This window comes from Gallinula chloropus (assembly GCF_964237585.1).
Source record: "Gallinula chloropus genome assembly, chromosome: 19".
NCBI classification, from domain to species: Eukaryota; Metazoa; Chordata; class Aves; order Gruiformes; family Rallidae; genus Gallinula; species Gallinula chloropus.
In genome coordinates, this window is record NC_140104.1 from 10814425 (window position 1) to 10837482 (window position 23058).

At 52.1% G+C, this 23058-nt stretch overlaps 1 protein-coding gene across 1 annotated transcript in view; it reads left to right on the forward strand.

The window, feature by feature from the left end:
- The window catches only part of SSH2 (slingshot protein phosphatase 2), a 95236-nt gene extending 75112 nt beyond the window's left edge, over positions 1 to 20124 (forward strand). The window contains exons 8-15 of the mRNA XM_084272907.1: positions 203 to 397; positions 2161 to 2254; positions 2385 to 2513; positions 5261 to 5307; positions 6705 to 6851; positions 9217 to 9417; positions 13476 to 14319; positions 15605 to 20124. Coding sequence (XP_084129033.1) covers positions 203 to 397; positions 2161 to 2254; positions 2385 to 2513; positions 5261 to 5307; positions 6705 to 6851; positions 9217 to 9417; positions 13476 to 14319; positions 15605 to 17545 — 3598 coding nt within the window. The 3' untranslated portion in view covers positions 17546 to 20124. The remainder of the gene's footprint in view (positions 1 to 202; positions 398 to 2160; positions 2255 to 2384; positions 2514 to 5260; positions 5308 to 6704; positions 6852 to 9216; positions 9418 to 13475; positions 14320 to 15604) is intronic.
- Positions 20125 to 23058: the final 2934 nt, after the last annotated feature.

Here is a 23058-nt window from a genome sequence, read left to right on the forward strand (position 1 = left end):
AGACCTGTAAGCTCTGGCAGCGTGTGGTTGTCTACACCCTTGTAGTCAACCTCCTGCTCGGCGCCGGGGGCTGTTGCATACAGCCCTGGACTTTGTACCAACTGATGGGACGTGAGCAGCATCCTGGATTCGGCTGCTGCTTTGTGCTCTGTGTCAGTCTGAGAGAGACATTGTAATCCTCCAAGTTTCATTCCCTCTCTAGGTCTGCTCTGCAGAGCTTACATAAGGCTTGTGAGGTGGCACGGAGCAACAATTACTACCCAGGGAGCCTCTTCCTCACCTGGGTCAGTTACTATGAGAGCCATATCAACTCCGACCAGTCCTCAGTCAACGAGTGGAACGCCATGCAAGATGTCCAGTCCCACCGGCCCGACTCGCCTGCTCTCTTCACAGATGTGTAAGTTGGTCTGACTCTGCTGAACCAAAGTGTTTGGCTGTCAAGCACCACGGTCTCCAAATGAAGAGACAGTTTCCACAAGAGATTATTCTTAATTAGATATTAATGAGGAGAGGTTTCCTGTTTCAGGTAATAAGCGGACCCCTGGTTAGGTAAACACCAGCCCTGGAAGTTTAGCCCTCCTGGGGCTCCCTTGCATCTCCTCCAGCCTCTGTTTTCAGCCTAGTTGTTTACTGTGGGCTTTAGGCTCACAGATCTTTGCTTCTGCAATGTAAATGCCATGTTACTAGTGAGAGACTCTGCCCATGGTGTAATCTCGTACCCAGGACTTCCTCTTTGCTGGTTTTGCCCTCTGGTTTCCAGGCCTGGTGTCTCCTGGAAGGAACAGGTTTCTCTGGACTTTGCTCTCATGCTGGCTGACATGCTGCTTTTTCACTTGGTTCATTTTGCTGTGAAGTGTTTATGTGTGGACTTCTGAGACTGTGAGCTCAGAACTATCCTCATGGGCATCCATCTGATGCGCCTAAGAATGGGGACAAAGAGCAGTGTGGTTTTTCATCCTGTGGAACAGGACAGGATGTAGGTCCCAAGCTGTCCTCAGCTAAATGCTCGGATGTCTCATGATACATGGTCCAAAACAGTGGCAGTGGTAGATAAGAAGCCAGTTTGGAAAAGCAGAATGTATAGGCTGTATCAACATCCAAGGCTTACAAACCCTGTAATTAGTAATTGCTGATGGTCCTGATACCCCATAACCTCGAAGGCAGTCTGTGTCCAGGTGTGATGCCAAATGTGAGGGCTTAGCTGCCTGGTTTGGAGTAGAAGAAATGACTTCACCAGCCCCAGCTGCTTTCCCAGTGTAATCGTGCCACTGGCTGATTTATGCTCTTGGATGTTTCCTGTTGTTGGAGTCCAGTGAGTGAATAATAACACGAAGCAGTTGTTCGGCTGTGAACAAGGCTTCACACTTGACTGTTTTTTAATGTCCAGGGAGTGTGGCTGCAAAGTCCTGGCAGGCTGTCAGATTAATCCCCTCGTTAGGTTTGCATATATAAATGTTCCATACCCCACCCTTTCCCGGGGTGGCAGCGATGGAGCGATTCCCTGGGGACACCTGGACACCCCTCTCTGAAATAACACAGCAAGCTTGAGAGGACCAGAGACTTTCCACCATCTTAATCTGTGAACCACCAGTTGGGCACTGGTGGAGCAGAGAAGTGTCTGTGCAGTTGCCATCCTGGCAGCTTTCCAGAGAAACAGGAAGGTGGTGTGAGATGTTAGTGCCAGGTCCCTTCCGAAGACGATGGGTGAGCCGGCTCTGCGCTGCTGCTCTGTTGCAACTTCCCCTGGTGTTGGGCTATTTTTGCAGCTGGTGATAAGGCCCCTGGCAGCAGAGGCTGGAGGAATGCACAGAGGCTTAGCTGCCCTCATCTCTCCATGTAAGGAGCTTTGGAGCTCTTACCTTTCCAAGAAAGGTAGGGAGAAGCTTAGATATGCTCCAGAGAGTATAATGCAGCCTTCCCAATTTAAATTTTACCAAATACCAGAGGTTCTCTGGATGACTACAGTGGATTAGGAGCGTTCAGTTGGTCTCTTTCATATACAACTGGGAATCTAAACTGAGCTTTACAGTCACCTGAATTCCCTCCAGCTGAGGACGGGTGAGCATCTGAGACACTGCAGAGTATCCAGTCTATACAGGACCTGTTCAAAATAAGTCCAGTTTGTTTCTTCTCCCAATGACTGTTGCTTTCTTCTGTTAGCCCAACTGAGCGGGAGCGCACGGAACGGCTGATTAAAACCAAGTTAAGGGAGATTATGATGCAGAAAGATTTGGAGAACATCACGTCAAAAGAGGTGAGTGGTGAGGGAACAGCACTGGAAGTATTCTTGTGCAAGCTAGAGCTGTCTACATCATGCTGTGAGGAAAAAAAAACCCAAAACACAACCTTCACGTGGCTTCCCTGTGTTCCTCCTCCCTACCCAGATACGCACCGAGCTGGAGATGCAGATGGTGTGTAACCTGCGGGAGTTCAAGGAGTTCATTGACAATGAAATGATAGTGATCCTTGGACAGATGGACAGCCCCACCCAGATATTTGATCATGTCTTTTTGGTAAGCCTAACAATGAATTCAAGAGTAAACACCCCTAACACTTCTCTCCATGTCTTGGTTGACACAGGGACCTTAGGAAGAACTTAAAGGAGGGGTTGTGTGATCCTGGGGTTACATACTCTTAAGCAAGACACGAGACACCAGTGCTGTTGAACAAACCAGCCTGGCTTCTTGGCTGAACACCAGCCAAGCTCTAGGCCCTGTCACTAGAGGATGGAAGGGAACACATTTCAATTCTAACTGCTTCTCAGGGCTGTTTCCATTGATGTCAGACCAGTTTTTTGTAGCTTTAACAGTCCAGGGTATACCCACAGGCCAAGTTCTTGGAGCACACGTGTGTTTGGGAATGGGGAGAGCTGTGTAAGGTTCAGGTGGAATGACACTCTTGTAACATGGAAAGCTTTGAGCTTACATGATCTAGAAGGAACAGAGGAACTTAACAAAGAATCCTGGAGATAAGTCTCTTAAGGAAACAAATGTTTCACCTTTTAATGTTCTGCTTGCTTAGTTGCCTTACTCGGTTGTTGGGGCCTGTCTCATTACTGCTCCTCCTTCTGTTGAGTCAGCACTCCACTGGATTTCCCAGCCCTGGAGCAACGGACACAGGTTTGGTTGGGCTGTCTGCTCTTTGAGGTTGGCTCAACATTAAACAAAGCCATTCATCTTGGACCAGCTGGCCTTTCCAAATGGAGAGAGCCTCTCCCAGTCTCTTGAAGCTTAGTGCTGTGGCTTGGAAGAGATGGTGTATGTTCATGTGAGCACAAGAAACTGGTGGGGTAGAGCCAGGAAACTTAAAGTGCCTACAATGTAATGGATTTATTGTTTTGGCAGGCTGAGTATTGTCTGGAGAGAGAGATCCACTCCTTACAGGCTCAGAGCACTAGTCAGGAGTGGTACGGGCAATTCGGTCAGCTGCAGGGCTTTGGAGTCTTTGCTCTGAGTGCATTTAATGGAACAAGACCTTTCAAATAAGGCTTGCAGGCAGCACCCAGGAGAGGAGCAAGAAGGAGGATTTGCAGCTCTCTGTGGTGAGGAGCAGTGCTGCTGGGGCTGGGCAGCACTGTAATTCAGGAGTGTGTATACTGCAAGGCCAAGTCATACGGTGAGGGAATGGAGCTGTTTCCTCCCAGGTGGAGGCAAGAGCCCTGCGGGAACCTGTGTAGGGAGTGCTAAAGTAACTAAGCAGGAAATAAGAGACCTGATGATGATGATGGTGTGTGTGGATCCAAGGACAGGAGAAAAAGCTTTCACCACTGCAGCAGTGTCCGGCGTACCCGTGGAAACTGCTGGTTCCCAGGGCTGAATCAAGTTACTCTTCCTTGGCCAGAAAGAGAAGCTACATTAAGTCTGAGGGACCAGCCTAAGTACTTCAGGAATCAAAATATGTTTCTTGGCAGATACTGAGTAGCAAATGCCCCCATAATCCTCCTTCAGATCATGTAGAGCTCTGGGCTGAGGGTAGTGGATGCAGTTGAAATCTGGGCTACTATGGCACGTAACGTTTGCCCGTCTATTCTGCTCAAAATTTGGAGTCCCATCTGTGCTGAACCCTCAAATGGTGTCCTTGTCATGATGATTTCTCTTAGGGAGCAGTTTGTTTTGGGATGAACCAGCTGCTCTTTGTATTCCTGAAGTGTCAAGACAAGACATCAGCCTTGTCCCTGGTAGCTATGGGAATGACCCAGCTCTTCGCTGTGCGTGTATGTCTAGGTGATGGCTGTGAGTGGTCAGGACTTTGCTGCAAGTGCTTTCCTGGGCACAAGTGCCTGCCTATGAGTCAGAGCTCCTGGAGCTCCCCCGTTTCAGACACAGGGTGCCTGTGCACGCTTCCTGGGGCAAGCAGCAACCTATCCCTTGGGTGGACACCACTGCTTCTGCCAGACTGGGAGGTTCCAGCTCTCAAGCTGACAGGGTTTGCATGCAGGCGATGGGTATGCTCTACAGCAGGCTCGCCCTGGATATGCCTCTCCTGGCCCTGGGGTGATGTAGAAGCCTGTGAAGCTGTGAGCATTACTGTTCCTGTGGTGGGAGTGCTGCCTGGGTCCCTCTTGCTTGCTTCTCCCCCTGAACCATCATTCTGTTCAGGAGCTGGTTTGGGGCAGAGAAGCAGATAGTTCGTGCACTTTCAAGGTGGCTTTGTCCTTGGTCAGGGTTTACAGCTTTGAGCAGGAAGCAGGCAGCTTGAAGGCCCTGTGTGTGCTGCAGAGAGGGTTAGATAGTTGGGGTTAAAGGTGTTTATTTCTCTGCTCACACAGGCTCTTACTGTGGGGAGAAGAGGTGTAACCCAAGTGATCTGATGCGGTTGCTGCCTTCTGATGTGAGCGATGAGTGCTTTGTGTATCAAGAGCACCTAGGTGTTTTTTAAATGCAGGCAGGCTCTCTGCTGTGGGGTAGAGCTGGCAGGAACCTCCAGGGAAGGGGTGGAGTGGGCCTCTCTTTGCTGAGGTTGATTTGTCAGTGGTTTGCAGGAAGTGTAAGGTGCTGGGGCCTTGCTTTGCAGAGCTGCTTGTGGCTTCACAATAGATCTGGTTAATGGAAAGAGAGAAGGTGCTGAATGTGACCCCCAGTACCACTTTTCTGTGTGCCCCTTTACTCAAAAGACACCCCTTCCCCCTCACCAAGCTCCAACACTGGGCTGCTTAGCTTCCTCTTCCAGTTTACTGGTGACAAGCCCTCCTTCCCCCCTTGAGTTGTCTGGCTGTGCCTTCCTTCTGGCTGATGTGTCCCTCTGCCTGTTTTCCCTGCAGGGCTCAGAGTGGAATGCCTCCAATTTGGAAGACTTGCAGAACAGAGGGTAAGTAGCTCCAGGCTGTCAGCTTAAAAGCAAGTGCCTGGCCTCAGCCCTTGTCTGTGCAACAAACTACTCCATACCTACTGTGTAACCTGAGTCTTACTAAAGGGTTTGCAGCTCTGAACAAGCTCTTGCTTCCTCTAAACTCCAAGTCCTACAGAGAGGCACCTTAAGTAAAAGAATCTTGTTCCCTGACCTTGAGTGGCATCCTCTTGGCCAGCAGAGGAAGCCAGTGATGTTGTAGCTACAAGCAGCAAAATGCTACGAGTAGGTAACTGGATGTTTTTTAGCTGGCTCTGTGCCCTCTGCTGCAGCCCCTTGTTCTGGGCTGAGGTCTCATGACTACAGAGGTGCTTTGGGCTCTGGACTGTGGGAGGAAAGAAAATATATAAAAGAGCATTTGTTGCTCTGAGTGGAGCCCAATGGGAAGTCAAGTCTTGTAGCACTGATGGGTTCCTCTCCCTCTTGCTCTTTCTACCTTTCAGACTTATGCTTAGTGTCCTTTCTCTAAGCTGAGTGGATCTAAGGACCAAGATTTTGCAATTAAACCATTATTTACAGGTTTGGCTTATTTGTGCCACTCCCATGGGGAAAAAACCTAATGACTTTCTTGAATTGATAGCATACTTCTGACCTGGGAGAATCAGCTCTCCTCTTTTGGCTCAGGGGGGGTCAGACAGGTCCTACTCGACTGCCGGCACTCTCATACCTGCTAGGGGAAGGGACGTCCCTCCCTTGCAGTGCTGCTGTTCTGCCTGCTATCCCAGCATGAGCACAGTTCATAAGCATCTTATGAGTAACCCTCAGGGCTAAAAATGCTGGATGTGGTGTACATAAATACCATAGGCTTTCTCTAGTGGTTTCCTTTCCAGAAAATGTAGGGATAAGGAATAAACCCTCCCCAGTGGCTCATTGTTTGTTTTATCTCTCTGTTGTTATTTTATACAGTTAAGTACAGTGTTGCTCACAAGCTTGTGCCTTCAATTCTCCTGTGCTGTTGGTGCAGCACACAGGGGGGTTCACAAAAGGGACTTGGAGAAAGCATCTGAAGAGTTTGTGCAGGAGCTCCTGTAACATGAGTGCTGCTGACAGGATAGAGAGGTGTCAGGCAAGCAGTGTAAACTGACATACTGTAGAGAAGTTTCTATCCAATGTGGAGGGAAGCCCTTTTTGTCAGAGGCTAGGCTCTAAACTGTTGATCAGACTGTCTCCATGTGCTAGCCACTGCTTCCTTGCATTAAGTCCTGGTTCCCAAGGAGGCACGTTCAGGAGTGCAACTTGAAATGCTTTGAGTTTGCTACTCACAAAGCAAGGCAAGGCTGTTGGGTAGCAGCTGTGGTAGCTCCCTGCACTGTGTTCTGCACGCTCTGCAGTTTGACCTGCTCTCTGTTTCTGCCCAGGGTGAGGTATATTCTCAATGTGACTCGGGAGATAGATAACTTCTTCCCGGGGCTCTTTGAGTACCACAACATTCGGGTGTACGACGAAGAAGCAACTGATCTTCTGGCATATTGGAATGACACCTACAAATTCATCTCCAAGGCAAAGTAAGTCTTTACAGAACAGAACAAAACGTATTTAGAAGATGTGCACTAAGCATTTTATATTTTCCTACTGATTTTCTTAACTGTTGTTCCTCCTTGCCTGCCTGGGATCAAAGCGTTTTCAGTCTGTGGTTTCTCTAGAAGGGTTAGAATTGCCTTCCACACATTTCCATTCCTGCAGGTGCTTGAACAAGGAGCAGGTAGGACTAGTGAGGGGTTTCTGCCTAGTTGCAGTCCAGGCAGACAGTGGAGGAGACCATTCCTGTCCTAAGGGAGTTAAGAGTTTGCCTGCTGCTCAGGAAATGCAAAGGATCTGCAGAGGAGGAGGAAAGGGCAGTAACGAGTCGAGCAGGGTTTAACAAAAGAAAAAGAGCAAAACCTTGTGAGCCAAACATAAACATAGGCTGTTCCCTGTGTTGGGAGGTTGTAAGATGAAGCCCACAGTCTGGAAGTGATTTCTAGTAGTGTAGTGCTCCAGAGCAAACTCTTCACTTCAGCAGAAGTAAATACCTGTGTAGGTCTCTGAGCTGTCAGTTACAGTGTGTAATCTGATAGTGGATGCTGAAAGGAAGGCCTTTTTATGGCAAATAACTGCATCCCAGTTACCTGAGCTGTCTCCAGTTAATTCAGCAACCTTCTTAAGGGACAGCTGGTCAGAAAGCAGATTGGCATACATTATGTTGCCTTTAAAGTATTATTTCCATTATAGAAGTCAGTCATCTCTTAACTGTAGCTGGTGTTTGCAATTTCTCATAGCCTCTAAAAGCTGACTGGGTTGAGCACGGCTCCAGACTTACTTTATTTAAGATGGTTTCATTAAAAGATGACACTGTATTCCCTCAAGTATGGATTTGAAATTGTTGCTGTGGAAGTGTTTTCCTGCCCTGAATACTTCCCATTGGTGTTTAAATGGTTGGGCCTCAGGGTGTGTTTGAGGTGATGTAAGTTAATATAATCATCTTCCAAATCAGGGTGATTACTGCACCCCCCTTCCTTGCCCTCCCTGCTAATTGTGTTTGGGGGGGGTTAATCACCAAAAACATTGAAGTGTTATGACTAATTTGATTTCCAAAGTTGAGAGGCTCTTAGAGCAGACTGAAGGCCACTACAGCCCAGCACACCCCGAAACAGTGCGGATGTCTCTGAGTGTCTGGGGAGTGTGGATGCAGGTACAGGCTCAGACAGCTGCCAGCAGCTGAGATGGGAGCTTGTCGAGGCACGTCCTCTGTGGCCTCTTGGTTTGTCTGGTGGGAGCTTCACATGGCTGGCAATCCAGAAAGCCCAACACTTAAAGGAGAAGATGAAAGGTGCCAAACTCGCCTTCTCAACCGGCTCCGTGCCCACGCTGCCCGGCACCCAGAGGTCACAGGGAAGGGCCGTAGCCTTCCTCGTGTTTCATGGCAGACAAATGTGTTTTAATTCCTTGGAGCAGAGTGCTGGATGCCTTTTCAGGCTCTGTACCAGCTTCACCAAGCAGAGTGGCTGCTCACTGCAGTCAAAGGCACTGTTTGCTTTGCCTTCAATAAGGAAAAAAGAAGGATTGAAGCAGAAGGATGTTCCATCTCATTGCAGCAGGGTGCTGCACTGCAGCCATCATCTGAGGGCGCTGCCTCCAGCCAAGGGGAGGTCATCTTTCCGACTTGCTTGCATTTAGACAGGTATCAGGGTGAAGGACTTGCAAACGGAGCGGGAGGGGAAGCTTTCTGCTTAGAGGTGGTACTAAGAGCTGGTGGGATCTAAAACAAACCTGCCAGGTTGGTCCGTGGAGCTTTTGGCTGAATCCACAACCGCCCTTTCAGTGTCTGGAGATGTGGATGGGAGCTAGGGAGGGTTTCAGGCACCTCACACAAGCAACGTTAGTCTTGTCCAGCCAATTACCAAACCAAATAATACACCTTCAGAAGTCTGGGGAAGAAGAATATCCTGCAGTAGACTGTCCTGAACCACCCAGTATCTTCAGGGTTGTGTTTCCAGACCGTGACACCGTGTTTATGATGGATGCCCTTTGTCTTTGAAATACTGCCTGATACCAGTGGGCCATTTGGGCTGGGTTCAGTGATGCCATATTAACCTTTAACAGTCTTCATAAATCTCTGCAAAGAGCTGGTGTTTGTCTGCTTTGCAAGAAAAGCTTCAGCAGAGCTATTAACAAAATCTGTTAAGAATATTAAGACCTTGTTCCTTGCTTTCTTTGCGGGTCTTGCTCCAGTTTGTAAATTGGATTATCAGATCTCATCCCAGACTTCCAACTGTGGCCACAGCATTAAAAATACGTTTGATAATGCTCTGGTAAAGGACTCGCCGCTTGTTTAAGCTCCTCAAGAGGCTGTGTTTTCTATTTAATGATCCTCTTTTTCTCCTGCTTCAGGAAAAATGGTTCTAAGTGCCTGGTGCACTGCAAGATGGGAGTGAGCCGCTCGGCGTCCACGGTGATTGCCTACGCCATGAAAGAATACGGCTGGAACCTGGACAGGGCTTACGACTACGTGAAGGAACGGCGCACCGTCACCAAGCCCAACCCCAGCTTCATGCGGCAGCTGGAGGAATACCAAGGCATCCTGCTGGCCAGGTGAGTGGAAGGAGTGGCCCCAGTGACTCACGTTAAGGCAGAACGCTTAAATGATTGACTCCACTATTTTAATTGGACCTTCTGTCACTGCGTTATGGAAGCTCGTGATTGTCTGGGGAAAGATAGTGCTCTGTTTCCAGCTGAGCCTGGGAAAATGGGTGTAATAAAGAGCTTTTAGGAGACTGTTTGGCTTCTAGGATGGCTGGTTTTTTGGAGAGGAGCATCCCATGAACTGCCTTCCAAATGCAGCATTGAGAGCTCTGCAGACTCCAGCGGAGATAAACGATGTCCCTGTTGCTTGTAACATCACTTGGCAGGGAACCCGCTTTGTCTCCATCGCAGCCTTTACAGTTCCCGGTTGAACATGCCCCTCCTCAACAGCTGGTCTGGTTTTATTTAGATCCCTTCCGTAAGTGTTGGTCTTAGGGGAGGGGACAGGATGTTCTGTGCATTGCAACAGCGCTGTTTATTCCTGCATGGAGTCCTGAGGCTGGGCTGGAGCTGGGCCTGGGTATGGGCAAGCGTGTTGTAATCCCAGGCTGATCACCTGATTAGCAGAAAGACATAAATATTGCATGTTTCTGAGAGAGCCACTTGTGAGCTGTGTTGAGCAATGTCTTCACAGGACCGGCTGGAAGGAGGTAGCGATGCTCTGGGGCTCACCAGATCCCGGTGTTTTGTTTAGGATCCTGCTGTGCTTTGCCAGGGAGCAGGTCTGAAGCAAGCACGGTCACCCAGGCTGAGCTTCCTGCCTCAGGAGGTGCCTTTGAGCATGTTTTGATCAAAGTAATTATCTCATAGCTTCTTAGTGCTGTTGAAAGGTGCCTTGTGGTGTTCTCCACAGCAGCTCAGGTACTTGGGTGCTCTCCTTAGGGCGTGCTTCCCACCTCTGTCTTCCAAGGGTTTTGTCCCTTTGGGTCTGTCCAAGCCAGCTACAAAGACCTCCCTTTTTCTGTGATAATGATTTAGTCCCTGATGGGGTGCACAGGATCTTTGTCCTCCATCTCTTTCCCATGCCTGCTTTCCTCTCCCCCTCCTCCCCAAACTGCCATAATGACCCTGTTTCTGTCTGAAAAAGCAGCCAAATAGCATCGAGTCTCAGGATAGATCACAGTGGAATAGATATTTTAAGAAATTACGCTCTTCGAGGCTGAAATCCTTTGAGACAGACACCACACCTGCCTTTGGTGCCTCATGTGACACTGAATGTGCTCCTGGCACCAGTTAATAAAGGTCAGTGCTTAACTCAGAGCTAGAGGTGACCTGACCAGTGTGGTGTGCTATGTAGCATGGGGCAGACTGGGAAATTAGATATCACTGGTGTGGACTGGATGGAGAAAAAGAAACTTTTCAGAAGGGAAGAGCACGCTGATGTCCTTTGCAACAGGTTAGGGAACACCTGTAAGGAGCCCTGAGCTGTTGGCAGCTGGTATATCACATCTTCAAGCCCTCAGCCCTGCGGCTGGTTCAGGTCATCTCTCAGGCTGGTAGCTGGTGGCACACCTGCAAAGCCACCCCACACAAACATTTGCAGTAAAGGATTTTTTCCTGTCTTCCAGTAATTTATTTTTCAGGAGATAAACCTTTCTTGCTGCCCAGGTCTATAGAGCATGTGGCTCCCCTCCCACTTAGGCACACCAGTGCTCCTGACCTCCACTGGAAGTCCCTGTGCAAGGGGATTACTCGTGAGGCTTTAAAAATGCAAGAGCAGTGCATTACATCTGTGTGTGCAGGGCTGAAAAGCCTGCAGTGAGCCAAGCTTCACCAAAGCAAGGAATGGCCTCCACGCTGCACAAACAGTTCCTTTTCCAGCTCCAACCTGCTTTTCCTCCTCTTTCTTCTCTGTGGTGTTTAGCTTTGCCCTCTGGCTGCCTTGTTTATTGCTGTGGTATTCCAGGACAGGTGAAAAAGAAAAAAAAAAAACAAAACAAGAACAAAACAAAAACAAACCACCCAAAAAAACCACAACAGATTCATGTGACTGCTCCGATTTCAGAGGGAAGGTATGTCAGGGCAGCCATGTGCTCGCTCACACTATCTAGTTACGGTTTTGTGTTGGGGTTATAGCAACTGGGATATGTTTTCCAGCTGTAAAATGAAAACCCCCTGCCTGCTTTGAGTCACAACAAGACGTGTGTTTTGCTCTGTGGACTGTGTCACACTTCCTGGGGTTAGTTAAACTGTCCCCTCCCTCAGGTGACAGCCACAGAAAGGCTGAGCCAGCCCTGTTTCTTCTATTAGTTATGGGTAAGTTAACAGGAAAAGAGTGTTTGGGGTCCCCTACACCTTGTGCAACTGGTCAATCAACAGCAACACCTCTGTACCAGAGCCTGGAGAGCTGGCTGCAGTGCAGTGGGGGGGCTCCTGCTCCAAGGATAAGTGGACACGAGCTGGCCAGTCCTGGTGCTGCCCCCAGACCTTGTGCCATGCCTGGCACACCAAACGCCTGTGCTGCTGTGGGCAGCTCACTGGGACGCTGCCCAGGAGGGTGGAGAGGTGGCTGTGGGCTCTCAGGAGGGGCATGGGGTCTTGTTCTCTCACCCTGTTTTTAGCACCTCTTGTAGGTTGTATGAGTGGAGGAAGCGTGAGATGAGAAGTTGGTAAGTCCGCCTGTCGCGGCGGCTGCTGACATCCCTTTGGTGTCAGGCCAGGGCTGTGCTGGGTGAGTTGGGTTTGGTGATGTGTGAGGGTCATTTTGGCTTCCAAAATCAGACGTGTGGCAGAGCCCTGGGTTGGAGCACTGCAGCACCAGGGTGTGACATGCTGTCAGAAAACAGCCACAGCTTCTCCCCGGGTTACATGAGCTGAGACACAGGAGATCTTTGGCATCCCACACAGAGCCTCAGCAACAGTTACGCCTCTCAGACAAGCCCGGTTCTGCTCCTGGTGTCAAACGTTGCTCCAAAATCCATTAGAGACAGAGCACGTGCACCCAGAGCAATGCCCTTTGGCCTCTGGCCTTGCCCCTCCCCTGCTTTGAAAGGACCTGATTCTACCCTGTGTCATTCATTAAGGTTGTAGCTAATTACGGGGTTAGAAAGCTCAGTCTGCTGTGGATTATTTTCCGTAGCTGCTGGCACCCACAGCTGAGCTGGATGCACTGTGATTAGTTCGGTAGCATCTGCTAACTAACTTCCTGCAACCAGTGGATGCGTCTGGGAGCGCCTGCTCACACCAGCAAGAGACTGGGGAGACTTTGCAAGGTCTCCGGCAGCTCCAAGGACCTTTCTGTGGTATCTGCTCTCCTCCTAGGGGCAAACGGTGGAAGCACAGCCCTGCGGCCGTGGTCACTCAGCAAAGCCGTGGCAGCTACAGCTACCTGGTGTGGCTTTGCTGGGAGAAATCGCCTCCTTTGCTCTCTGGAACCCTGGGGTGGGGGGGCACAGGCTGGATTTTTTGGCAGGTGGAGATAAGGAAGGTGATGCAATGCCACTGGCAGTTGCTTGGCATGGTGACTGCTGAGACCTTCTTGAAGGGGCTTTCCAAGAGCTTGGAGAACTCTTGAGCTTCCTTCCTGTGAAGGGAGGGTGGTGCTTTGGGCTACTTGTTGACTGCTGAGGAAGTCTTCTGTGTTTTACATGCACCCACTCACCCCATGCAACCCCTTTGGGTATGAGAGCCCAGTGCCAGTCACTGAAGCTGTTCGGAGAAGGAGCCACAAGGGAAACTGGACTTTATTCAGTGTCCACCACCCATCCAGGAGTAGGGACCCTCTCTAAGGCCATTGCTCACCTGCAAGCAAATGGAAGAGTACTTGCAGGCTGAGAGAGGACCAAATTCTGTAGTCAGTTACACATTGCATCTGTTGAGCAGACAGATAGAACACTGCTGGAGAACACGTGTGCCTGGAGCAGAACGGTGCCACTGGGAAGTGGTTTGTTACTGGATCAACTTCTCCAGCTGCAGGTTCGGTCCTGAACTCTTCAGGTGAAGCTGCAGTTGTGGTCAGTGACTCCAGTGTTTGGCAGGTTGCACGGAAACCTCCACCTCTTACAACAGGGTGAGTCTGGCCCCATGGAAACCCTGCTCAATGTTTTCATTTGCTTCTTTTCCCGCAGCAAACAGCGGCACAACAAGCTGTGGCGCTCGCACTCGGACAGTGACCTCTCCGACCATCACGAGCCCATCTGCAAGGCTGGGCTGGAGCTGAACAAGAAGGAGATCACCACCTCAGCTGACCAGATCTCAGAGGCCAAGACCAATGACAACCAGCAGCCGATGTCTCCCATTTACTCAGCTGAGCTAGACAGGGAGCAGCAGCTCCCAGAGGATGCCAACATGATTGAAGAGGTGTGTGTGAAGGAGAGAAGGATCCACCTGGAGTTTACTTGTCGGGATTTCCACGCTGAGCAGATCGAGGACAAGCTGAACCTGAACAATATCAACGGCTGTACGGCAGGATGTTGTGTAGACTCCGTCCCCCCAGATAACTGCCACACTTCTGAGGCCTTAATGCAACTCCAGCACCCCTTGGAAATAGCAGAGTTTCCTGATTTGACGGTGGATGATCTAGAAAAAGATGCCCTTAAGCCTGATGTGAACGTGCACTTGGTTCCCATGGAAGAATTCGCTTCGTGCTTGAAAGACTTTCCCCAATCCCCAAACCAAAACTCCCCCAGTCTCCAGCAGAATCCTCAGCCTGAAGTGACAGACCTCAGTACAGACAGGATTGATTTCTTCAGTGCTTTGGAGAAGTTTGTGGAGCTTTCTCAGGAGAGCCGGTCCCGTACCTGCTCCCATTCCAGGCCAGAGGAGCAAGGGAGTGGAAGGAATGGGGTGTCCAGGGTGCCTGTGCTGGAAGTGCTGCCTGTTGTGGACGGGGGTGCGGATGCTCGAAGGAACAGCTCTGGAAACTCTCCTCAAGCATCAGATGACTCTTCCACAGATGAAGAACAACAAAAGGTTAAAACACACTCACTTCTGTAGGGACTGCTGCTCAAACCTGTCTGTGGGAAGTTCTCTTGCTGTGAGGTTGCTGTGGGTGGGATTTTCTAGGCCTGCCTTTCACTGAGCAGAGTAGTTGGGGAGGGACTGCTAGATGCTTTCCCTTTTCTTCACTTTTAGTTGCTTGCCCTTTTCTGCCCTTTTCCCTTAAACATCTGCTCAGTGGCAGGGCACTGGCTGAGTTGACCTTGACCTGCTGTGCTGGTTCTCATGAGAAACTTATTTTTGAGCTGTACATCAGGAGAGCAGATAGGTGGGACTCAGCCCACCAAGGCAGCTGAGCCCTGAACAGCCAAGGCCAGCCAGCATCCTAAGCCTGTGCTGATAATTTATCTGACTTGAGAAATCCCCCCAAAAATGGGACCAAACACCTTTCCCTGGTTGGGAAGCACCAGCATTAGGATAGTAAATTAAGGCAAGTGTAGAGCTTTTGCTGATGGAGGAAGAAAATGACCCTGTACAGGTTTGGGGTGATGGAATCAGACACGTCATGGCTCACTTCTCTCCTGGGTAGAGCCACAAAATTTAGTAACCTCTCAACTGAAGTACCTTTCTCCTGTAATTGCTTTCCACCCTCCAGGGCGCTCTCAGGGATTGATGATGTCTGGGGCCATCGTTTTCTGGGAGCTTCTGTTATTTAAATTCCACACTGCATTGCTTGAATCTTTTCCATCTCCATGTGAGGCACTAAGGCTCTTCCAAATATAATAGGCCAACGCTGTCTCCAGTGATTTGGCAGAAAGAGTGTCTGTGTGGATGGAGGAGCCTCTCTGGCCATTTTCCTCCGGGAAACCAGAGCGTTTCAGTACTCAGTTGTTCTTTATGCTGTGCTTCTGTTTGCTCCTGTAAAATGAGAAGAATCTTTCATGTTTTCAGTTCAAAACTGCACTTTTATTAATAGCATTAGGGCTTGGGGGGGGGGTTGTTAACTGGACTTTTACCTTTTTTTAATAAATTTCCCTTGGAATTCATTGCAATAAAAACAAAGTTCTTAAATCTCAGTCTAGGTTAAAATCCACCCCAGAATACATTAAATTTAGTCCCAGAGACAATATTGCTTCTACATTAGTGATTATGACACTTGCAGTTCATCCCTACACGCTGGCATTTGTGCTTTTCCTTCCTCTGGGGACACACATATCTTCCCCCCACCCCCCCCATTTCCTTTAAGCCCATTTCCTTCCATTTGCTCTGTGTCAGCACAGCTGATCCAGTTTGTAATTCTCCCCTTTCTGTGTTGCAGGAGGTCCCTGAGCTGCCTGGCACAGGCCATCTCAAGAGATCCCACTCGGAAAATGCCATTTCTGTGAAGGAAATTATCACAGAGATTGAGTCCATCAACCAGGGCACGGGACCTGCCCAGCAGAAGGAGGGCTCAGCCAACCTCTCCCAGGCACCAAAGAGGAACACGGTGCATGACCTGCCTGTGGAGGCAATTTGGGCCTCAGAAAGGGTGGAACAGGGTGAAGGAGCCTGTGCTGGACAGGAGGAGAAGGAGAAGGACCCTCTGCAAGCTGAGCAAGAAGCTGCACCCTCCCTGCAGCCGTCTTCTGGTAAGTCAGACCTGGAGGAAGGAAGCCCTGGGGGTGAGCAGCAAGAGCCTCGTGGCTCCATCAATCCTGAGCCCAAATGGTGCCCCGGCTCAGTCCGGCGAGCCACCCTGGAGTTTGAGGAGCGCTTGAGACAGGAGCAAGAGCACCAGCACACACCCCCAATCTGCATCTTACCCACCCGCAAGAACTCCAGGAATGACTCTGCTGCTGAGCTCCTGCCCAGAGGGAAGAGTGAGGAGCCGCCCCTGGAGCTGGCTCCAGAGACTGATAAGGCACCGTGGGGTCCAGGCACCGAGGAGCTGCTGCCTCTTCCTGGGACAGAGCTGCTTGCAGAGCCCAGCATGGAGCAGGAGGGAACGACACAAGAGCGCAGGACAGTGGTGTCATTTGATGGGACAGAGGAGCCATCCCTGCCCTCCCTCCTCCCCAAGAGAATTGAAATCATCGAGTACACTCCCACAGTCCAGTCTGCAGAGCACCCCGATGCAAGCTGTGAGCAGGGTGGGCTGGCTGCAGCCACCCCGTCTTTAGATGAAAACTTGAACCCTTCTTTGAGCTCAGAGAAGGCACCGACCGGCCTCAGAGCTCTGCCTCTGGTGACCGTCTCGCTGCCGGAGCACGCAGCACACAAGCAGCAGGCCACCTTCACTCTGGGCAGCCCCGGAGAGGAAGGTGATGGGTTATCTCTTCACCTCGGTGCTGATTCCCCCTCTGCCCCGGTGACCTCTACACCTTCAGCCGGCGTCGATCGCTCTTCCTACCCCTGCGTAATTCAGCTGGAAGGTGTCACTGAGCAGAGCACAGGTACAGACGATGAGCCGGTTGTGCCATGTGGGGTGGAGGGAGATGTGACTCTCCCATTCAGGGACAGACCCGAGCCAGAGGGGATGCTGGCACCCCGAGGCACCTCCAGGCAGCTGAGCAGTGAGGACTTCACTGGCCAACGTGCTGAAAACGTGAACCTCCTGGACATCTCATTCCTGTGCTACGGCCTCGCGCACAGCTCCAGCAGCCACAGCGTGGAGGAGCACAGCAACAGCCCAGGGCTTGTCAAGCAGAGAGCAAAGGAAATAGAGGCTCGGATCCGGCATGCGGGACTCACTACACCCTCCCACATGAAACGATCGGCGTCCTTGGCCAAACTGGACTGCCTGGACCTCTCCAAGGACGACTTATCCGAGAGGGAGTTAGCCTCTTCCGACACCAACCCGGTGCTTCTCACCTGTGTTGCCCTCAGTCAAAGCTTTTGTGGGGGGAGGTTGGAAGGGGGCTCAGAAGGTGCTTGTGGAAAACATCACCTGTCCTCCCCAGAGCCTGCTAAGCATTTTGTGGAACAGCTCAGAACAGCCGAGTGCATTGCCCAGAGCAAGCCAGTGGAGAGGCCGCTAGCTCAGTACGCCAAAGAGTGCAGCTCCAGTCAGCAGAGCTTGTTTCCCAGTGCGGATTTGACATGGACTAGCTCTGAGGAGGGTCCTCCGCTGCTCCAGGCGCAGGTCCTGGACTCCTTGTCTCCGGCTCAAGCTCTGGCTGCCGCACCGCGGCAGGAGCACGGGAGAACTCACCCTCTGAGGAGGCTCAAAAAGACCAATGATAAAAAGCGGACAACCAATCCCCTCTACAATACTATGTGATCCTGAGCCCTCGGCTGTGATTTCTTACCGAGAACCCACGGTGTTTTGTTCACTCAAGGGGCAGGTGTAATATAAGGAACATGCACTTTATTGGTTAATTTTATATATATATATATATATATTGTCATTTTACTGTTCCTGGCGCATGTAGGTGTGGGTTGGTTCCTCTGTGTGTGACTCTGACTGCAGGACTGTTTGGGTTTTTTTTAAGTTGTTTTTTAACTCTGGTAACCTCAGACGTTTCTGTTGTTGATGTTGTTGTTGTTGTTTGCTAGTTTGTTTTAAAAGAACACCTTTCTCCTGTGAAATTGGACCTTGGCTTGCTTCGGCAAGGTGGAGTTTTGCTTAGAACCAGGTCCTAGTTCCTAACTTGAATTTTCCCCATGCCTTGAAACTGTGCTGGGCAGTTATTGGGGTGAGAACCCCCCCACCCACCCCCAAATGTGAAAGCTGTGCCAAGGTCCCTTTGTCTGGCCTTTTTCTTTTATTTCTGCGAACTGGAACTCCATGATGCTGGCAGATCACTCGCAAAGCTGCTTCAGGACAAACCCCCAGCTCAGATCCACTTGGTGCATCCCCAAAAGGAGCACGTTGGGGGTACAATCCTCCCAACAGATGGGCTCTGACGACCCTGGGCAGCCTGGCACTGAGATCAGGAGGAGAAGCCCGCAAAGCCAATGTGTTCTTTTAAAACAAATGCCTCGTTAGGGTTTTGACCCTCCCATTACTTGAATACTGCTGTGGGCCTTCCAAGTTCATGGCCATATCATCTGTCCTTACCCTCCTGCTGCCTCCCCTCCGCCTGCAAGCCCTTCTTGTCTCATGCTGCCCGAGTTCTCCTCTCCTCTGCTGTGCTCACAGGCACTTCTGGTGGCTCCCAAACCCAGAGGCTGTTGGCATTGTTACAGGACGCCCCTTCTCAATGAAAAGCTGTGTCCTCTCTGCTGTCACTCCTAACACTCGACTCAGAGGGAGGATCTTTTTTCTGCAGGTTTTTTCTTCTGTTCCCTCCCCCCAAAAATTGTATATATGGTATTTATAGAGATTTTTTTGTTGTTGTTTCTATGTTGGGTTTTCTTTTTCTTTTTAAAAACAAACAAACAAAAAAAAAAGGGCAAGCCTGCATTCTGTAAACTGGAACACCAACCCACCTTCTTCAAACCCAGTGCTGTTCATTGTAACCTGCACAGAACCGGGAGTGGATTTGACATTGTGAGCTGTCTTCCCTTCCCAAAAGTGACCCTCGCCACCAGCCTTTGCCAAATAATGTCCCTTCTCCTACAGTCCTGCGTGAACCCCCGTTGCCTGCTGCAGGAGAGGAGAGCCTGTGATTCTGCCCCTCTCCCTCCTGCCTGGAGCTGGGTTCCAGAAGTGCCAGTTGGATGGAGAAACCATCGGCCGCTCTGAGCCATTCTGCAGGTTCTTGCTTCCCTGGAGAACTTGCTGATTGAAGGGTCTGCTCCAAATTTCAGCACATGGTTCCCAAGCAGTTTGGCTAAATCAAAGCCACCAGTTTCCAGCCCTGTGTAGCAGCGAATCGTGTGCACTGTAGGAGCAGAGCAAAAGGCACTTGGCCCTGGCAGGAGAGCTCTGGGTCCTGTCTGCAGTCCCGTGGCACAAGAGTGCGTCGGAGCTGGTGCTTGGCTCTGGCCCAGTCCTGCCCCGCGGGGAGGAGCGAAGTGGAGAGAAGATGTAGAATGGCTCCAGCTGCTGAAAGCCCAACACGGAGAGGACGTGATGTGGGAGGAGCAGCAGCCAAGGCCGTGCCTAGAAAGCAGCGCTGAGGCTGCAGAGCTTTGCGCCTTCTGATGGGACAAGCTCGTCTCGAGCTGGAGGGGAGCATGTGGCACCAAGGCATGGCAGAGTATTGGGAAGCAGCATGCATCTACACTTGGGAAGGGGTGTCTCTAACCCTCCATCTTGCCCACAGCAGAGAACCTAACTGTTTTCAAGGTAATCCCACCTCGCTGCTCCCAGGGCTCCTCCTGCGCTGCCTTGCAGAGCCTGCAGCCCAGGCATGGGGCAGTCTGTGTGTCTGTCCCTTTCTGTGGGGTGTGAGCTCTGCTGGGGGCTGTCACGCATGCTGGCTGGAGCACAGCCCCAGGTAGCCCAGCAGAGCCCTGTCTTGGGTCACGTGGCATCATCCCAAGCCCTTTCAGTCACTAGAAGTCACCCCAGTCCCTGCCCAGGAGGCCAGATACTTCTTTGGGCTGCTGAAAGACATTTGGCCCCCAGTAGCCAGCTCCAGCTGGCTTGGGAGCTGGGCAGGCGGCATTGGAAAGGCCAAGTGGCTCATGTCATCTTGTGAAGGACAGTTCCAGGCCTTGCCTCCCCCGCAGACCTCACCAGATCCTGCTGCCTGCTGTTCCTCACCCCAAGGACATGTCTGCAGGCCCCTGCGTGGGCGGGAGGGACGGGGTGCACCAAGCACACCCTGTGTTGGAGGGAGTGTGCTTGGCTGGCAGCATGTCCTGGTGCCGAGGGGCTGCCTGAGAGGGCAAGGCCCCAACGTGTGACTTGTTCCCTGGAGGAGGAGGAGGAGGAGGAAGGAAGGGTTTCTTTGCCCAGCTCAACCTCAGGAGCGATGTCCCTAGGAAGTCTCTCCCCTGCAGACCAGGAATGCTGCTTCCTGCAATACTCTGCTGCTGCCCAGGAGTGGCAAAGGCCTCGGCACGGCGGTGCTTTGCTGTCCGCTTGTCCTCGGCTCCAGCCCAGCTCAACTGTGGTTTTATCTCTGGGAAGCCTGTGGACAGGTGGAGGGAGTCGGGGAAGGTGGTTGTCTTGCAGAGTGATGAAGGCCTTGGAGGTCTGGAGGCTCTGACCTGGGTGGCAGCGAGGGGAGTGGGCTGGAGGGACACAGCCCGTGTGTCCTCAGCCAGTGCCTGGGCAAGGAAGCCACCAAGCCCTTGGATTTGAACCCTCCCTGGGGACGTCTGTCCCTTCTCCATGCTCGGGGAGGGGGTGGGGGGTGGCTCAGTCCTGGTTCCTGCAGAGAGCTTCCCGGCTGGGAAGGAGCAGCACCCCCAGAGCGCTCGGCAGCCGCTCCGCCTCGCCGGTGAGAGGGCATTTAGCAGAAACACGTTGTTTTAAGGGCATTTTTGTACAAAGCAACTGTTCCTTTGGTCTCTTGAGAAGCCCTCTCAGAGGAGGACGCTTTATTGTTTACATTGACTCCTGTACAATATCTCAGCCATCGCCTGTCCCCTCGCCCGCCCCGTCTCCGGCTGTACTGTACCGTGTGAGCCTTGCACAAGCGGATAGCGTGCGTGAAACTGGTTTTGACACTGCGTTCTGTTGCACTCGATGGTGTGTGGGGGTGTGTGTGTGTGGGGGGGGGGGGGTGTGTGTGTGTCGGGTCTGCTTGAGAAGTTGTGACATGTACAAATCTTTCCCCCTTTCAGCCCTTTCCTGGGGCGCAATCCCAGCCGGTGACGGGAGGATCGGGAGGTGACCCTACCTGGCTTGGATGGTAAATGGGGCAGGGATTAGTTCTGTGTCCCTCAGCCAGTGAGGGCGTGGTGGAAGGTGTTCCACCCTGGCTCTGTCTGCTCTGGGGACCTCCTGGGAGGAGTGAGGCACTGGGAATTGGCGTGGGCATCAAGGGACAGCGCCTGCCCAGGGGCTCCAAGAGCTCGCCCAGCCCAGTGGAAGCCGTACCCACACCAGGCCCCCTGCTCCTGTCATGGTGGATCCCACCTTAACCTGGGCCCAGCTCCATGCAAACCCCCCATGCTTCTCCCTAACAGAGGGACCCTCTTATCCCCCAAGCCCTTGCTGGTGTGGGGCAGGCTGGGCAGAGGGCTCTCAGTCACCCTCCAGCAGTGCCACCAGAGCTGCTAACAGCCCACCCTGGCTGCAGACATCTCTGTTGGCACAAAAGAAGGTGCTGGTGCCTTTTATTTTCCTTTATGGAGATGTGAGGTCCGTGTGCTGGTTTGGAGGGACTGTTCTGGGGCCACACAGTCCCCCCACACTGTGTGCTGGAGCATGAGCTCTTGGGGGTGGCTGGCAGTAGAGTTGCAAACTGTGGGGGGAGCGCTTCTGTCTACCCCTCCTGGGTCTTCCTTGGTGGCTGGGATCATTCCCTTTCCCCCTAAAGACTTTATGACCGATGTGCTCAGCTGTTTTTAAATGTGAACTCCTGCACTGATGTGCAGATTCAATGTTCTTGTTACTGAATGAATAAAGTTTATTTTGAAGATGACACGGGTGTGCTGCCTCCTGGATGGGGTCTGAGCCAGGGGTGGTGGGTGCTACTGCCAGAGCATGGGCCAGCAGCAGGCTCTGAGGAGCCAGGGTGGGCTTGTGGATGGACTCATCACACCCTGAGTGATACCCTGCACAGAGACCAAGGAGCTGTGTGCCCAAGCAGCTGCTCTCCTGGCTCCCGCTGCGGTTGCAGGGAAGATGCCGGGACATGTGTATGGAAAAGTGTTGGGATGCTTCAGGTGTTCTCCCTGCACTGCTGCAAGGCTGAGGGGCTGCGGGGAGGATCCTGGGGTTTAAGCTCCAAGGGGGATGTGAGGTTTTAGCCAGACCCTGGACCAGCCACACCATGACCCACCCAGGAGCTGAGCTGGATCCCACCGAATAACCACAGCACAGTGGGGCTGGTGGGAAGCAGCCCATCTCTGGAGACTTGGTTTTGCTCCATCCTGTCCCCTGTCATGGTGCAAAGGTCTCTGTGGGTTGGCTGGCTTGGCTGGGGGGAGCAGCGAGGCTGTGACACGGGGGTACAGAGCGCATCAAACCCCTCAAACCCCTCAGGGCTCAGCCTCACCCTGCCTGCATGAAGCTTCCCCCTCAGCCAGGGCTGTGTGGGCACCAGTGCTTGGGGCCAGGGGTGCATGGCTGGGTTGGGAGTGTCCCCTGGGTGCCTTGTCTTTCCCCACACCCACCACATCGCCTGGGGAAAGGCTTCCCAGGGCCTTTTCTCCTCCTGTTTGGGTCATGTCCCAAGGCCAGAACAAGCCAGGGCCATGGTGGGACGGAGCAGGCAGGGGGGTGCCTCTGCAGCCCCCCACTCCCTGCCACCCCTTTGGCCAGGCGAGCGAGGATGTCACCTTTTCCCTGCCTTTTTGCCAGCTGCCCCCTCCTGCCCAGCTCAGCCAATGCTCGTCCGGCTCCACACGGTGCCCTTGTAGGGTCCAGGGCTTTGCTGCCTTTCCAGGAACCGCGGCTCCCCTCCCACGGGTCCCCGAGCCCTACAATCCCTTAATCCCCTTGGGCCAGGGCATCCCTGCGGGGCTGCGCTCTGCTAAATCCCAAATCTGGCTTCTGAATGTGCCTGGAACCATCCGGCTGTGCAGGACCGGGGGCTGAGGTGGGCTCACCCCCACGGGTTTGCTCCAGGGGGAGGTGGTGGCCCCACAGGGTCCAACCCGTGGTCTCTGTGGGGTTGGGCTGGCTCCAGGATGTAGGGAGACCCATCACCCCAGGGTGCAGGGGGACCTGTTGCAGGGTCCCGGTCCCACCTGAGCCCTGGGCAGAGGTGACCCCCGAGCGATGGCAGC